The 18,109-nt window shown below is 41.4% G+C and overlaps 1 protein-coding gene across 2 annotated transcripts in view; it reads right to left on the bottom strand.

Annotated features, from left to right (window-relative positions):
• Nucleotides 1-9,709: 9,709 nt before the first annotated feature.
• The window catches only part of WNK3 (WNK lysine deficient protein kinase 3), a 178,672-nt gene continuing 170,272 nt past the window's right edge, over nucleotides 9,710-18,109 (bottom strand). For both annotated transcript variants that reach the window (XM_081042030.1, XM_081042031.1), the window contains exon 23: nucleotides 9,710-15,240. In XM_081042030.1, coding sequence (XP_080898156.1) covers nucleotides 14,908-15,240 — 333 coding nt within the window. In that variant the 3' untranslated portion in view covers nucleotides 9,710-14,907. The remainder of the gene's footprint in view (nucleotides 15,241-18,109) is intronic.

Below are 18,109 nucleotides of genomic sequence, written 5' to 3'. Positions count from 1 at the left end.
TAAGACCTAGCTGGACAGTCAGCTCTAATGCATCTTTTGGAGCAAAAATTAATATAAGAACCGGTGTTATATAAGACCAGGTATTATATTGTGCGGACAGAGTCCCAGAGAGCAGTTTCCAAGCTCTCGGCCTCACGTAGAAAGGTGCTGGCTCGGATAGTAGATGGCCGTTAGCTGTGGCTAATTGACCATCAGCTGTAACCAGTTAGCCAATTAGCCCCTGATATAACTGCCAAGGCTGCCTGCGCTGGTTGGCGAGTTGAGACTCAAGTCGGTGGGTTGGCAGGCAGAAAAGTGGACAGCAAGTTGCAGGTTGTGTGACTCCAGCCTCCAGCGAGACTATAGTGCCACCAGTGAGACTATAGTGGTATGACTCCCCTACCTATGGCTCCATGGGTGTTCCTTTTTGGCCTCACCATATGTAAGGAATAGAATATATGAAGGTCTGCCTGGGAACATTTGGGGATGTAAACTCTCACAGTGGCTGGGATACGTGCTTGGCCTTGGAAGGATTGGCTACCCTCCCAAGGACCAAGAAAATATTTACAGGATGTGGAGCCTGGCCTTCGCCTTGGTGCAGGTGGGCCGAGCTCTGGTACATCTAATCTCATACCAAGGACTGGCCCCGGCTCCTAGCCAGATCCGAGATCAGTTCCTTGTGTTGTTAACACGTATGCTTATTGCTCCTTGCTGCTGTTGTTAGTGAAGTCCTCAAAACCCCAGAAAGCGGAGGAGCAACAGCAACAGTTGTTCCCCGGCTGCCTGGGCTGCTGTAAGGTGTTTTGCTCGTGCTGATGAAAGGCCGTTGCTGTTTCTACGACTCTAATTGACCGGGCCCTGGTGGTATGATGAATTGCCTCCTTGCTTGTTAGTGGTATGATAATATATTCCCCTAATCTCTGTCTTGTCTTACTTACTTTCACTTTGTAATAAAACTCTTTAACCCCTTCATCCCGGCTTGTGGTGGTGTGTCTTGTGTATCGGGCCTTGAAAATAAGTCTGTGCACAGCAATCGATAATACTTATCGATACACCATATCCTATGTTCTTAGGTGGGGAGTGGGTCAAGAGACCTTGTAGGCCTCCCCGCATGACAAATGGAGCAAGCAGGGTCTCCCGCGTGACATATATATTTGTCATGAGGGGTGTCTGGTCCCGCTCCTGGCAGGTGAATGCAGGATATGGCTAGGCCAAAAAGGAACAACAACGGAGCCATAGATAGGGGATTCATACCACTATATTCTCGCTGGCAGCTGGGTTGGAGACACAGGGAGCAAACATCCGCCAATACCCCAACAAGGCGTCTTCCTGTACCCCAGTCTCTCTCGTGGCCAGGTGAGACTCTGGAAGTAGGATCCACATGATCTGCAATCCACCGTCTGCTTCTCAGCCTGCCAACCAACCCCACTTCCTAGCTGCAATCCGCCAGCCGCTTTTCTACCTGCCAACCTTCCAACGCAGCTACGGCAGTTATATCAGTGGCTAATTGGCTAACTGGCCACAGCTGATGGCCATCTACTACCTGAGCCAGCACCCCTCCACGTGAAGCCGAGAGCCTGGAAACTGCTCTCTGGGACTCTGTCTCCACACTCCACCCCTACAGGGTCTCGTCTCACAATCTATGTGACAGGTGTCTTCTGTGAGGAGTCCTATGTCAGGAACCCAGCTCACGAGAAAAAATTTCAGTCCAGTACAAGTAATGTCCCAGGGGGTGTCCCTTGATGTCCACCTACTTTCTGGGCACAGCCAGGGTTCCCATAAATAAGACTGCAGTCTGCGCTGGTGTCAACTAGGGCCAAAACCCTTTGCACATTAGAAGGGGACCAATGGATGGACAGTTCCACGTGGGGCTTCTGGTCCCCATTCATCCCCTCTGGCCCCACCCCTAATCAAGCTGAAAGGAGTGGGCTTCAAGCGGTGGCATGAAGTCCTGGAGGGACACGGGTCGTGCTTTCCCAGACTTCCCTTTTGGGCTTCGCTGGAATTGCTGTTCCAGACGCAACTGTTTCAAATTTCCAACAAGAACGCATTGGGTTGTCGGTCTATTTTCTCCCGATTGAACCCTGCTTCCTCGAGATCACACCACATCTGGGCGCGTGTTACTCTCTGAGGCCTGCAACCTCGCCCCTTTAACTTGATTTGGGCTTCCAGGTCTCAACTGTGCGGACCTCCTGTCTTAATTTCCTTTGCCTCCGGCTTTCAACATCCCCTCGGGTGGCCATGGCAGTTGTAACTTCATGGATCCGTCCCTGCACATAGGGTGTAAGAATGGCAACCAAGGATCCAAAAGCACTCGCAGGAGCAGTATCCAAAACCAGATCTCTCATGCTGGCTGTAAAAAGCTCATCATCCAGCCCCTGCATATTAGGGTTGAAAATAGCATGTCGCATACCCATTTCATGGATGATTTGAGTAAGTTCCGTATAGGACTGCCATTGACTCACAGTGTCTGGCAGCTCGCCAGCCTGTCCCCATACTGTGCGTACTGCAGCAATGAGCCACTCCATTAGAGAATGGTTGCCCTTGTGGTGGGCCAACCTATGGCAGTTCTGTAACCTCTGTCGCAGGGACTGATGCACTGTCACAAAGGCTAGCTTTTCCATCTCGCCTGGGGAGCAGAGAATGTTGTCTGCTCCCTCATCCCATAAACGCAGTAGCCAAGCCGAGACTGGCTCTCCAGGGCTCTGTCTGTACCACCTCCCCAGCTCCTGCAACTCAGTGGGAGTGTAAGGGGTGTAGGTTGTGAACTCAGTCACAGCTGGGTTGCCGGCAGCAACACCCCCGGGGCCCAAAGGTTGCTCACGTTTTACCTTTTGCTTCAAGATTGGCCGGGCTTGGGGGTTGGGAGCTACATTGTCTCCACTTGCATGGCCGCCTCTGCCTCAGAGTCTCCACTGTGGGGCTCATCCTCTAACAGGCGACCCGAGCTTCCAGCGCCTCCCCCTGGGGCTGCTGGCCTGGTACCTGAGCTATTTCATTAAGTGCGTCCTCCAAGATATGACACAAGGCCGTGAGGAACATCCAGCCCACGCGGCTGGCTGTAGCCTTCTCCTCCGCCGGCAACCGCTCAGCCAGAGCCTGCAGGGCCCTCTCCACGCTGGCCGGAGAGCCGTCCATGTCCTCCCACTCCCTCCTTGGGGGTCCAACTCCTGACAACAGTGGCCACCGGACACCACACACTGTGTGGGGGCCACATGCCCTCCAGCCCAGAGTCAGACTCCATTCCTACCTGGTTGGAATCCTGCTCGCCGTGCCAGGTGTCTGAGTGGGTGTTGGCCTCGGTGTATAATGTCCACAATCCTCGGAGCCTACAGCAGAAGCAGATCAACAAAAGGAGGACAACGCCTTCCATGGCCAAGAGGGAGGTGTGCCATCTGGAGGCTCGAGTCTCCCAGGCAGACTGTGCCTCCCGTTCCCGGCGCAGCTCCACACAGTACTCCCGAAGCTGTTTTCATACGCACAAACTGCTCCACCATCTTTCAGAGTTTTGGCCGGCAACATACCCTGCTTGCTGCACCATTTGTCATGCGGGGTCTCTGGTCCCGCTCCCCACATAAGAACGCAGGACATGGTGAGGCCAAAAAGGAACACCCACGGAGCCATAGACAGGGGAGTCATACCACTATAGTCTCGCTGGCGGCCGGGCAAGACACACGAAATAGGATCCACACGATCCGCAATCCGCCGTCCGCTTCTCTGTCTGCCAACCAACAAACCAACCAACGCAGCCACGGCAGTGATATCAGTGGCCAATGGCTAACTGGTTACAGATGATGGCCATCTACTACCCGAGCCAGCACCATTCCATGTGAGGCCGAGAGCCTGGAAACTGCTCTCTGGGGCTCTGACCCCACAGAATTCCCGCCCACTCCCAGGAAGTTTCTTTGCTTTCCCATTCCCAAATCCTGAGATATAAACTGTTTTCTGTTCTCCATGATGAATCGTTTCCACAAAGTGACGCCAATACTACCAACCACCTGGGTTCAAGGACCCGATTTCCCGACCAGCTTTTCTCGGGATTCAGTAACGCAAAATAAAAAAAAAAAATTCCCAACAACGGGTGGGAATTCCCACCTGGAAAATCTAGCGGAAAATAGGGAAAATGTCTAAGAGATACATTGTGAGTAGTACGTTTATTTCCCATTGTGATTATTCCTGGGTTCAAGGAGCTGATTTTCTTGATTTCCCAACCAACTTTTCTCAAGATTCGGGAAGAGGAAAGCGAAAAAAATTCCTGAGAAGGGGCGGGAATTCCCACCTGGAAACTCTACAACCTGGTAACAAGAGGAGAAAGCATGGGTTTGGTAGAGTCAGGGAAGTGAAAAATTGCAAAGGGTTGGTCAGTATAAGTATGATTAGGCCAGCTGTGTCTGCTTGCTGTCAATTATTGAGGTTAAGTGTATCCTTTCACAGAGACTGGGAGACAGAGGCTCTAGGCTTCCTGATGATTACTTTGCAAAGGAATGGTGCTTGAAAGAGACACTGGAGTTGTAGGAGGTAAAACCTACATCTCAGAGGGAGGGGAAGAATTCACAATTGTAAGCCCTTTATAGTAAATAGTGTCAGAAAGTGAGGTCAGGGACCTATGTCAGGTATCAGCTAGAGCAACCTACAAATTCTTTTGACAGCCCTGAGCTTTTCCAGATGGGAAGTAGGTCATCTCAGGGATTCAGCCTTAGGCTCCTAGGAGCCACGCTAAAGTTTGGTCAAGTCTCTTAGTGCAGGTTTTTGAATGGAGTGTTTGAGTTTTTGCAGGTCTCACTACCTACCCTCCAGGTGATTCTAATGCACTCTCAAGTTTGAGAATCACTGCTGTTCTAGAGCAGGCCCAGGCCCAAGTTGACTGGTTAAGCAAGAAGGTGCATCAGTAAATTGACTCCCGTAAGTTTTTCTATGCCCATACTTTGTTTCCTGTATTCCTGCCCAGGTGGAAATGGTGCATACTTGGACCTGGTGGCTAATAATGGTGTGCACCTCTCCTTACCTAAAAGGGAATTTTGATCGTGGTTAATCTAATATCTTTACTGTAGTATGTTACATCTGGTGGCAGTCAAGTTTGTCAAACATTGAAGGATCAAGAGCCACATTTAGGTTGTCACTAGATAAGGAAGGGACATGTCCATGCCATGCTGTTGCTTCTAGATGAAGTAGTTGCCTCTGACTTGCAGTTGTCCATGGGTTGTGTTAGGTATGGGTATTTGGAGAATTGTAGAAAAGGGCGTGGAAGATATGTTTATGAGAAGTAAAGAGGACTGTAGGTAAACATCTATTGTCTCCCCAGAAATTCCTTCCTGCCATCTTCTCTGCCTCATCTTCACAATTGCAGCAGGAGCTATCCTTTATGTACCTTAGAGAACTTAGGATTGAGCTGAAAGAGGAGGAGGAGAAGAAAAATCCTGGCTGTATTCAAGAATCTTCATTTATTTATTCCTAAAGCCAATCTGCATTATCCCTGGGTTTTGTGAGATACTGCCATCTTTATAATAAATTCCTTTGTTTCAGCTTGTTCAAATTGGGTTTCTATTACTTATACACAAGAGTCTTAACATGGATAGTACAGGAGAAACTTTAGGCTGGACACAGGCACTAGAGAGGGTAGAGCTAACAGGCCAAAGTCCTGAAAGCAGAAAGGGATAGTAGGTGTCACAGAATAGTGGTTAAAAGTGGGCTTTGGAGTCAAGATGTGGGTTCCAGTTCCCATTCAACTCCTTATTAGTTATATGACTTTAACAAGTTACTTAACCTCTTGATTCCTTACAGTATTTGTGAAATAGGGACTCATTAGTTTATTCAACCAATTTATTTGGTACCTACTACATGCCAGGAATAGAGCTGGGCACTAGAAGGCAGTTTTCAAGACAGTCAAGGAGCTTAGAATGGTGATGGCGAAGATACTTTCCTCAGATGTTTGTGAAGATGAAATGATGTACTAACATGTTTATCATAGTAACTGGCACAGTAAGCACCTAATAAATGTTATTTCTTATCATGAAGGGTGGAGAGAAGCATAAAGAGGTTTCCTGGGGAGCTTACCTTGGAATCTTCTGACTTCTTCCACCTAAGTAGTAACTAACTGTAGCTGTTCAGTTTCAGCAAGGGGCCCACTTAGCTTTCTCTATTGCTCAAATCCTTGGGGCCTATTTGAGAGGATGTAAGCTCACATGGTTATAGGAAATAATTCATTAGAAGGTCTAATGAGGCTGCCATATAGCTTGAGTTTCTTGAACCAGCAACTGGCTAATACAAGGGAGGTCATTTGATTAGTAAATAGTGACAGTGGCTCTCAGCTGTAGTTACATTAATATGTACCATACACACGTATACATGAAATATGTACACATTAATATGTATGATACTGATACATCACCTGGAGAATTTTTAAAACAATACTGATTATAGGGATGAGACCCGGAAACTTTTTATTTTAAATTGTGGCCAAATATAAAAGCAAATACCAAAGGCTGATGTCTATATATGGGGCAAAGGGTCAGAATGGTATGTTTTTTCGTGTCAGCTATTTTGCATTTAAAGTGAAAATTATAAATGTTTGAAATAATTTCTAAAAATAGTGATCAAATATATGCAACATAAAGTTCGCTATCTTAACCATTTAAAAATATACAGTTCAGTAGTGTTAAATATAACATTTTTGTGTAACCAGAATAATTTTTTAAAAAATGCTCCCTGGGTGGTTTTAATATGCAGTCAGGGTTGAGAATTGCTGAGCTGGAATGGGGGAATGGCAATCCTTACAAATAATGGTTAAATTCCAGTCTGTTTCCTCACTTGTAACATGCATGTGAGCTAGTCCTTTCCAATTCTGTATCCCAAGTTCCTGTTCCTATTTGGACCACCATCTATGCTATACTTCTTCATTTCCATCTAAAGCCTCTGTCATAAGAACTTCCTCTTGTCCTCAACAACTTCAGCTACTTCTAAACTGTTAAGTCAGACTTAATTCTATCATCTCCTTCTTTTATCTAGTGCTGCTCATTAATGATGGCACATTTTAAATGGGTTGTATGTTGTCTTATCCCCCAACCTAAACACTCACTTTTGAACCTTGTTTTATTCCACCATCTAGCACCTTTTCAGCCAATATCTAATCTCTTCCACCAACAGACCTCACGTTGATTCACACGTTGGGCTCACTTTATTCACCTGTTTCCTCTTCTCTTAAGTGTTATGTAAGATGCCTTCGGTCATTGTTACTATTATTTGAGCAAACCTACTATGCCAGACACAGTTCTAAGCCCTTTATATACCCTCCTCCCCCAGCAGTTATTCCTTTTACAGATAAGGAAATTGAAAAGTTAAGCAATATTCCCAAGTTTGCAAAGCTAATATACAAATGCAGGTCTGTTGGACTCCAAAAGGATCTGTATTAACTGTAGTAAGAATCAGGGCCCATTTACAAACCAGCCTGACTACTTAAGTGCGAGGTTAGTGTGAAAGTCACCAGAGATGTCTAATGATAAGCACCATTAGCAAATTAGGGCCAGGGTAGCTGCCTTTCCATATCTCATTTAATACAACCACCTCATTTTACAATTGAGAATAAGGTTTAAGAGGTCTGTAAAATAAAAAGCCCATGCTTATTCCACTGTGCACCTGCATTCTCCTGTAGATAGAATGCCTCAGTCACTGGGTAAATAAATCAAGGTAATAGATTTTTAAACTTTAAAAATCCCTACCTAATCATGAATATTTCTGAAAGGCATCTTACTCTTCCTCCACGGCCATTTGCATAATCATATGCATGATTCTTCTACCTAAATTATCAAACGAATAAGTGAAAATGAATAAGTGATCTGACCTCATTTGAGTTTTCTAAATCACTGTGGTGTGAATGAGAGACACGGGGAGATTTTCAAATGCCTGTTTTTCTAAAGGTGGACCATAATCACTATCACTACGACAGGAAATACTCCTTAGTAAGTTTGTGCAAAGGGCACATTTTAAAAGATTTTATTGGGGAAGGGGAGCAGGACTTTATTCGGGAACAGTGTGTACTTCCAGGACTTTTTCCAGGTCAGGTTGTTGTCCTTTCAATATTGGTTGTGGAGGGTGCCGTTCAGCTTCAAGCTGTTGTCTTTTCAGTCTTAGTTGTGGAGGGTGCAGCTCAGCTCCAGGTTCAGTTGCCATTGCTAGTTGCAGGGGGCGCGGCCCACCATCCCTTGTGGGAGTCGAGGAATTGAACTGGCAACCGTGTGGTTGAGAGCCCGTGCTCCAACCAACTGAGCCATCCTGGAGCTCAGCGGCAGTTCAGCTCAAGGTGCCGTGTTCAATCTTAGTTGCAGGGGGTGGAGGCCACCATCCCTTGAACCGGCAACCTTGTGGTTGAAAGCTCACTGGCCCATGTGGGAATTGAACCGGCAGCCTTCAGTGTTAGGAACATGGAGCTCCAAATGCCTGAGCCACCGGGCCAGCCCCCAAAGGGCACATTTTGAATCCTTCCTTGCACCATAAACATAGGCTTGAAATTATGAAATAAGCAGTAGATAGTACATCATGAAAGATATGTAAAAAGAATACACACTAATCCTAATAATTTGATGAAAACCTATTGATTATAAATGCATTTGGATTATTTTTCATGCAGCACATCTGAGAGGATGGATAGCCCAGGGTTTTTCCCATGAGAAATGGAGCCAGACAGACCTGGATTTGGATCCAGGCTTCGTCATTTACTTAGCTACGTTAACTTTGGTAAATTCTTTTATCTCTCTGATCTTCAAATTTTGTCTTTAAAGTGGAGATAGCAACAGACCTAGTTTATAGGATTGTTTTGTGAATTAAAAATAACACAGGTAAAAGCCTAGCTAACACAGTAGGTACTCAGTAAATCATACCGTAGTGACTGTGACAATCATCGGTCATTGACAAGTGTGGAAAAGAGGTTCAACTCAAAATTTGTTGGAGTTATAAATCAAGAGGTAGCGCACAGTTTGGTTAGTTTGTTCAGCCAGCATACTCTAGAGGACTAAACTTTTTTAAAAATCTGCTAATGAAGATTTTGGTAAATGATGAGCCAGATGACTGCAGTGACTATGACAGCATTTTTTATTATTAAATTTATTGGGGTGGCATTGGTTAAAATTATATTGGTTTCAAGTGTTATATATATGTATATTATATATATATAATATATATTATATATATTAGGTTGGTGCAAAAGTAATTGCTGTTTTTGCAATTTTTAACCTTTTAAAACTCAATTATTTCTGCACTATATATACACAAAACACATCATCTGTATATTGCATTGTGTACTCACCACCCGAAGTCAGATCTTCCGTCACCATATATTTCACCCCTTTTACCCTCATCTACCACCCCCGTGCCCCCTTAACCTCTGGTAACTACTAAACTGTCGTCTGAGTCTATGAGTTTTTGTTTGTCTTGATCATTTGTTGCTGTCAGTTTTATATCACACATGTGAGTGAAGTCATACAGTTCTTGACTTTACCACTTCACACCTGTTAGAATGGCAATTATCAACTAGACAAGTAATAGCACGTGTTGGAGAGGCTGTGGAGAAAAAGGAACCCTCACAGACTGTTGGTGGGAATGCAGACTGGTGCAGCCGCTATGGAAGGCAGTGTGGAGGTTCCTCAAAACATTAGCAATAGAATTATCATACGACCCATCAATCCCTCTCTTGGACATCTACCCCAAAATATGACAGCATTTTAATAAGATAACATACTCATTTTAACACAACCTTTATTTTCTGTTTCAAAACAAAATTTCCAGGAAACAAAATACTTACAATGGTTGGGTACAAATAAAATAAAAATCACAGTTTCAAGGAACCAAAAAAAGACAACTGCTTAAAGGCAGGTCACTTGGTTTACCAAAAGAGAAGAAAAAGAAAAAAGTTAATGTCCAGAAGGATTAAAATTAAGTTTAACAATATTCTATATAATGCTACATTCCCCAATTAAGAAAGGAGAGTTCACATATACAACTAAATGTTAAATGTAGAGAAGTGACTGAAATTCTGCGTACTTCAAAGTAAATTATGCATGAAAGTTTATTAACCGCATAAACTTCCTGAGTGACTCCCATGCTGTGCTAGGTCTACATGCTTCATATTCATATCAAAGAAATGACAGCTTTAAATGATTGAGCACAACAGACCTTCAACAACTGCACTTTCCCATCAGTCACTATGTCTGCTGAGGGTGTGTTCTGGACCACAAACCTCAATCTGAAATCTTCAGTTATAGTGAAAAAGAACTGCAACTTAAAAAAACAAAAGTGGAAGGATGACAAGCACACATTTAGGAGTTTATTTTACACTGGCACATTTTTTTCTCAAGAGCCCAGTTTCTCTCTTCCCTTCTTGCTTGACTTGTAGCCTTTTTGTTTGAGTTTTTTTTTTAAATTTATTTAAAAGAAAACCTTCCAGAATGGCAGCTGTTGGTTTGTACAGTCTTCTAGCTATCTCAGCTGAAAATACCTTCAGTGGAACCTAGTTGCTACCCCAGGCCCCTGCCTATGTTGGCTATCAAGACATGACCAATGTTTGTGTTCATCCTTCACATACAGACTATTTCCAGAGTGACCTGAAAGCATTTGGTGCCATCAAACTTTCATACTAATTTCACTTCAAAGGGTGTTACCAATTTGAGTGTCACCATTGTACAGCCTGGACTGCTAAAGAAAATAAACTTTCAATCTCAGAAATTAAACTTACCAAATCAATGGCCTTTCTATTTCCCCCACCCACCTTTCTGGTTCATCTCTTTACCAAAAGGGTAGAAACAAGTCTGCAATAAATTACAGATTGAAAAATGAACAATCTGAGAAAATGGCCTGCACACCATCTCAAATATCTCAAATTTTTTCTGAACCAAAGAGATGAAATAACTGAATCCCAAACTGATGGCAAATATACCTCAGGAATGTCCATGTGCAGGAAGCCTGAAATACAGTATTTACTACCATTAAATATTCTGTAGTGTTACACACAGTAAACATGTGAAACAAGGAACATGTGGTTTACAAACATTTGCTGAGTTTTTTTTGGGGGGGAAAGGAATGCATCATTTTCATCACTCAGAAAAGACAGCAAAGAAGAAAGTCAATGCCGTCCATAAACTTTAGAGATTGGATAAACAGTTACCACCAACTACAGTTCAACTAAAAGCATACAGCTATGTTAAGGTAACAAAATATCACTGCAAATATCTAGCAGTATGCTGATATATGCTGAACGACTGGCCACAGCTGTAGGATTTGTCAAATATTTCACTGTGGTAGTTAAAGCAATTTCAACCCATAGCCCTTTAGGCACACAAATAAGAAATGCATCTCTAATAACAGATGCAAAATTACAGGCACTGGACTGTCTAATTTAGGTACTTTCTTAGCATTTGTTTACTTTACAACTAACACCTACAACTAAGTCCTATATTGCCACCAGCTGGATATATTTCTCTGCTCTCCATCCCCAAATCCCCAAAGCTTATTTCAGAGGCACAAGGCTCTCGTCGCTTAAACACAGATTGGCAGCAGAGTGATGGTCCCTCTCATCTCACACTCTTAGAGCACTGGGATGAGGAGGCAGGCCAGATTTATCACCTGAAAGAATACTGAGTGAGAATCAAGGCAAAAAAAGCAAGTTTCACAGGCAGTGTTTACTTGTGCACCCCCAAAACAGCACTGAAAACGAGGTAGATAAATAAAAGTAACTGGACTGGAATTAAATCTGGGATTTTAAAATGATACATCATCCCATCATACTGTACACTCAATAAACTCTATACTCAATCCAAAAATCGCAGTGGAAAAGTGCCTTTTAAACTTTCACAGATAATTTTGCTGTCAAACCATTAGAATTAATGCTTGATATAAAATTGGCAAGAAAAGGATGAAAAACAGAAGAGATATTTGTTATATTACAGCAAATTACCTTAAATAGAGATTCAAGACTGCTACAAATATACATAGGGCTATTTTCATTAGATTTACACCAATACTGGTTTCATATTCTTATGATGTTACACCCAACTTCACAAACATAGCAGCAGGTACTTCATGATGAAATGCTCACATTGCCACATATGGAGATACAATACTATTCATCAGACTTGCACTTTGAGAAGTAAACATGGTGGCTGGACATACAGACTACCCACCAAATAAATGTTACAAGCAGGATGGTTTAATACAACCTTTTTCTCTTGAAAAAGAAGGAAAATGAAAATGACAGCTTGTGTGTTTTCTGGAAATGGGTAGAAGGCCCTTACTATACAGTAGGCTCTTTGTTAAGTAAGAAGGGAATTTTTGAGCTTTACCTCGAGAATCATTTCTGGGGAGGAAAAGTACCTCAGCAAGGATGAAAACAGCACTATTATATGACTTAGTAAAAATTATGAAATAATGAAAACCCCTAGATAGAAAACTAGTCAATATTTACAGTCAAAGTGACTATAATCTGAATCAAACATTTAAGTAATGAGAAAAAAATAACTTAAATAAAACCCCACAGTGATGTGAATAACACTGTTTTCTTCATTTCTGCACAAAATCACTTTTTTCTGTATTTTTAAACTTACACATGTTATGTATACATAATGTATACATAACATATATGTTAACCCAACTACTGCAGTCAGCATGGAGATAGCAGTACACTGTTCACCATCTTCAAAATTTAGAAGACTACTTCCCTTTCCAGCAAAAAATCTGAAAAGTTTCTAAATATTACAAGGCACTGCAAAAGTCTGCAGGCAAACTAATGATGAATTATACATAAAACAGGTGGTAGCAAAATGTGGGACATGTGCTATAGAGCAGCCATTACTAAGTGTAACTGTGCATGTCATTCATGAAGCTTTTTTTCATCCTTGGGTACACTGTTTAAAAGGATTAGAAAAGTGATCTTAAAACCTGCAGTATTTTCACTTTACAGGTTATAAGTCTCAGTGTAATCACATAAAGCCAACTCTTATAATGAAACACAAGCAGTTTTAAAGAATTATGGATTTTAGGCACATTGTTTTTGTACACATGGAAAACACTGCAATGCAAGCATTTGCATTACACTAATGTCCTAAAATCACTTTCACTTGCTAACCAATATTGGAGAAGAAATTTGAAGAATCTGTACATAAGACTTAGAAAGACTCATCCAAACCAGAGTGCTTTATGAAAAGAAACTGTGGCTCTTAGCAACAGCAATTCTCAAAATGCTGCCCTAGATGCCCCAAATGATAGCAACAGAATCTTCAGAAGGGTGAGTGTGATCCTTAGGTAAGCAGAATAAGACACATCTTTATTTTTTTTTTTTTTGAAAAAGGGTACTGTTACAAAGTAGACTGTGCAAAAAAAAGGTACACCCATTAAGTTTTTCTCATTAAGAACCTGGCAAGCCCATGGGGTAAAATTTCTAGAGGAATATGGAGGAAAATCTGTTAACAGAAATGTTGGGTGGTAATCTGGAATGTTACCAGTACAGAACTCGTTATTAAGGTAAATGTGTACTAGAAACAACATTGAAATCTTCAGAGTGAAAAGTATTTTAAAAATGTATACGAGGTGGTCGGTAAATATCATTTAAGAATTCTATTTGGGTTTCACAGACTGAGCATTAGGTAACTCTGTGGCCATCCTTTTAAGATTATAATTAACTTTCTTGAAAACCAAAAGTGTAAATTTTGACATTGCCTCCCCTCCTCATATAACTGGATAAAACCCAGTAAAGTGCAACTTGACAGTGATATCTCTCAGATTCTAAAGAGGCTGCCAAAATCACCTAAGTTCTAAAATAAGATGCTATAGATATTAACACGAAATTATAACAACTAAAACATGGCAATCCCAACAAAAGCTAAGGGCAATTTAAATAGTATCCTTTCAGGGCCTACTATTTCACTGCAGGACAGTGTATACCCCACATCTCTTAGAACCCTGTAAAGCCAGTGTTTCGTGTGTAAGTCTCAAAACCTACAAAACCTACTGTCAAGTAAAATTCACATCAGAAGAATGGATCAATAGAGGTGTAACTTGAATCCTCTTTGTTAGGAATACAAAGATTCCCCCCAAATGAGATTCATATCAGCTGCACTATATCCCTTGCAAAAGAATGCAAGCTAAACCAGTGCCTCTCAGATGCTCAGAGACCAATGCAGTGTGCACATGAGAAACAAGGAGATAGCTGCTTTGAATTACTATTGAAATCCTTAAAGCAGCTACAGTATCTGCAGAATCAAGGAACTGTTACAGTTCTGTTTTTTCCTTTCTCTCCGCCTCACCTAAAACAAGGCTTCATTTCTACTGCTGTGACGACGGGAAGAAAATCACATTAAAAAGGGCTCATGTTCTATATTGGGTGGCAAAGTTATTCTAATTTCATATACCAAAACGTTTCTTGTAGTGTTACCCTGCCTTCTCTGAAAGGTAAACCTAAGATAAACACGTGAAGAATCCCGTAAGACTCCGGCTGTTGAAGGGTCTCACTTCATCCACGTTTGGGGAATATCAATTTAAATAGTTCTTATATATTTTAAAGAAAAGTATCATCCACCTGCAGACAGCAGTAAAAAAATGAGGGCTTTTCAGCAATGCATGGAAAGTGTCCTGGAAATGGTAATGCTCAAGCCGAGCTTATTAAAGCATTCTGAACAGTATTTTTTAAAAATCAAGTATCAAAGAGGATAGGATTTGAAGTGAAAAAACATTTCTGTGTGCAGTGTTCCACATACAACCTGCACGTTTCTACAGAACAATGAACTATATCAAACACTACACTGGAACAAACAAACAAAAAATACAGTGGAAAGTAAACTCAAATGAGGGAAAACATGGCAGAACCCAAGAAGAAAAAAGTATAATATCTCAGGTGTCCTGAAAATAACTCTGAAAAAAATCTCCCTTTTCTTCATCATCTACTCTGATTCATTTGGGACCAGGAGGGATCGTGGATGGATTCTGCACTGATGATGCTGGAAACAATTGTAAATTCATTCCCGGCTGGAATGGTCCCCCGGGTGGGGCAGGAATTACTAGAGACTGTTGTGGTGTTCCTGAAATTCCTACCCACTGTACTACTGGATACCCTGGCCCCCCCACAGCATTATACTGACAAACATGGGGCATTCCGTATGATGATAATGGCCCAGGAAATGAAGGGAGTGAGAGTCCTTGTGGCAAGGAGGTTGGGACAGCTCCACGGATTTGGGACAGAGAAGAAATCCACGTTGGTGTGTAGCCCATAGTAGATGGAGTATTCTAACAAAAATAAAAACAAAAGATCAGTTTATTTGGTAGATGCTTTTTTACCCATCTATATTCTTCCCTATTCTTTTTTGTCTTACTATTTTCATTATTACTATGAGTGGCTACCATTTCTGCAGCACCTTTCTGTGAGCTAAGCATAGTTATCCATTATCCATAATTATCCATACCTTATCCATTTCATCTTCATAACTGCCCTGCAAGGTAGGCATTTTCAGAGGAGGAAACAGAAGTCCAAAATTGGTAACACCTAACACACTAAGCAAGTTAATAGTGAGGAGAGGATTTGAACACAATTCCAGCTAACTCCAGGGCCCCTGCTAAATCTCTGTTCAGTTTAGTGTCTCCTTTCCTCATACTAGCACTCTTCTATTTTTCTCTCCTTCTGGCAGCCCCAGGAATTCTCTCATTCAGCACTACAGACAATAGCCCATCTTACTGTACTACATAATTCTTTAGAGACAGAGAAGCACGATTTAGTGTGGTACAGGGGAACCAGCCTGGCATGTAGTAGGTGCTCAATAAATATCACCTCCCTACCCCCTTCTACTCACTATCTTAAATAAAGTCTGACATATGCTACATTTTTGGAAGTTTCAACTCAAGACAATTATGTTTTGGACAATATTGAGAAAATTTATTCCTGCCCAACTCTTCTTATCATATTGTATTATGATTATGTATATGTATACCATTGTTTCCCCGAAAATATCTGGACCATCAGCTCTAATGCATCTTTTGGAGCAAAAATTAATATAAGACACGGTCCTATATTATATTAAAATAAGACCGGGTCTTATATTAGTTTTTTCTTCCAAAAGACGCATTTGAGCTGATGGTCCAGCTAGGTCTTATTTTGGGGGAAACATGGTGGAGATTACTGAAATCTTATGCACATGGGAATAATAAGTCTAATGGAAGTAAATACTACTCACTTAAAGGAGACCTTCGTATCAGTCCCAAATGCTTAGTTCTTCTAAACTGAACAGTGAAACTAAAACCCTTTCAACTAAAGTTTCAAACTAAAGTTACGATAAAGGTTTTTAGCTTGACTAAAGAATGAATGACAGTATCTCTTGAGGTGGAAAAAAAAAACATTTATTTTAAGTTCAGCAATCCCTTTTTCATATCAGCGTTTTTGTTCTATTAAAGTAAAATTAAAATTCACACTTCTGATTCAAAACAGCACATGTTATATGATGGCATTCTTATAAAGTTATTTCCACATATCCATATACAGAAATAGAAAGATACCTGAAATGATGTTTATCTAAATTGAGTGACAATTATTTCTGTGTATGGGATTTTAAAATTTGTACTTTTCTGCACTGATTAAATTCTATAACAAACAATAACAATGTTACTTTTAGTTTAAAATAAGACTGAATTGAAGATGACTTATGTCTAATCATCTCCTGGATATCTCAAGGGCATCTCAGATTCAAATGACCAAAACCAAACATACGACCTTTCCTCTACCAAAACACACTGCCTGCTCATGTTCCCCCTCTTGATGATTGGTGTGCTGAAGTGATAACCAGTTATACCAGCCAGAAACCTAACCTTGACACCTTCCCTCTGCCATACATCCACTCCGTCACTAAATATGGTCCATTTAATCTCTTAAATACTTCTTGGAATCTGTTCACTTCTCTTTATCTAAATTCCTCTTTATCTGAACTACTGTGACTAATTCTTAAAATTGGTCTACCAACATCTACCCTTACCCCTAATCCTTTCTTCTTGCTTTAAGTCAGAAGTGATATTTTCAAAAAGCAAATCCGATCATGTCAACCTTAGGGCTTCAATGACTATCCATATTCCTTTCAAATAAAGTCAAAGTTCCTTATTATCACCAGCCACTTCTTACTTCCTTAGACTCACTATGTACCAACTCTTCTCTGCTCTCTTCACTTCAGCCAAACTGCCCACTTTCAGTCCCTTCATGCTCCCTTTCCCCATATAGGGATTTTGCTCATGCTGTCCTTTATGCTTGGAATCACGTTCCCTCTACTTTGCACCCAGTTAACACCAACTTATCCTTCAGATCTCTGCTCAATCATTGTTTTCTCAGGGAAGCTTTCCTTGACTTCCCTCTACTAGGTCAAATGTCCCTTACTGTATAGTATCCTATATCATTCCTTTGTAGTCCTTAATAAGGCTGGAATTTTTTATTTATACAAGTCTGTTCATGTCTAACTGTCCCACCAGACTATAAGTTCTATGAGTATAGGGGACATAACTGTTTTTGTTCATCAAACCCAGTGCCTAGCAGAGGACATGGAACATACTAAAGGACCTGGCACATAATCATGACAACATTTTTTATGTAAGGCTTCAGAACAGCAACATGCAAGAACATTCAATAGTGAGATGGACTCCCCACACAAAGATATAAGCAACTGAACCTAGGCAACTTTATGAGCATTACCTCATTTAATCCTCAAAGCAATCCTGCAGGGCAGGTAGGTATTACCCCTGTCTTAAAGACATGAAAATTGAGGCTCGAATCACATGTCTAAAGTCACACAACTTGTAAATGACTGAGCTAACACTGGAACACAAGTCTGTTTAAAGACCTTCACCACCTTCATTCGTTCTCCATTTTTTAGTCACTCTTGCTCCAAGCATCCTCCAGTATACTGCAATAAACCACCCTCCTACTAGTTAACGAAAACTTCCATTCACACAGGACTCAGAGGATGTCTCATATTCATATCTTGAAATTTGCCTCGAAAGGATTTCAATTTTTACGGTACTGATACTATCTCTGTATAAATTGGTGCCAGAATAAAATAAATATACAGAGCCGCCAAACTGATAAACTGCTTATAAGTTTGGGAAATCTAGGCTTTCGAAAATT

Source organism: Rhinolophus hipposideros (genome assembly GCF_964194185.1).
Source record: "Rhinolophus hipposideros genome assembly, chromosome: X".
NCBI lineage: Eukaryota > Metazoa > Chordata > Mammalia > Chiroptera > Rhinolophidae > Rhinolophus > Rhinolophus hipposideros.
Note: the sequence above shows the minus strand (reverse complement) of the source record. Positions and strands in the feature narration are given on the sequence as shown.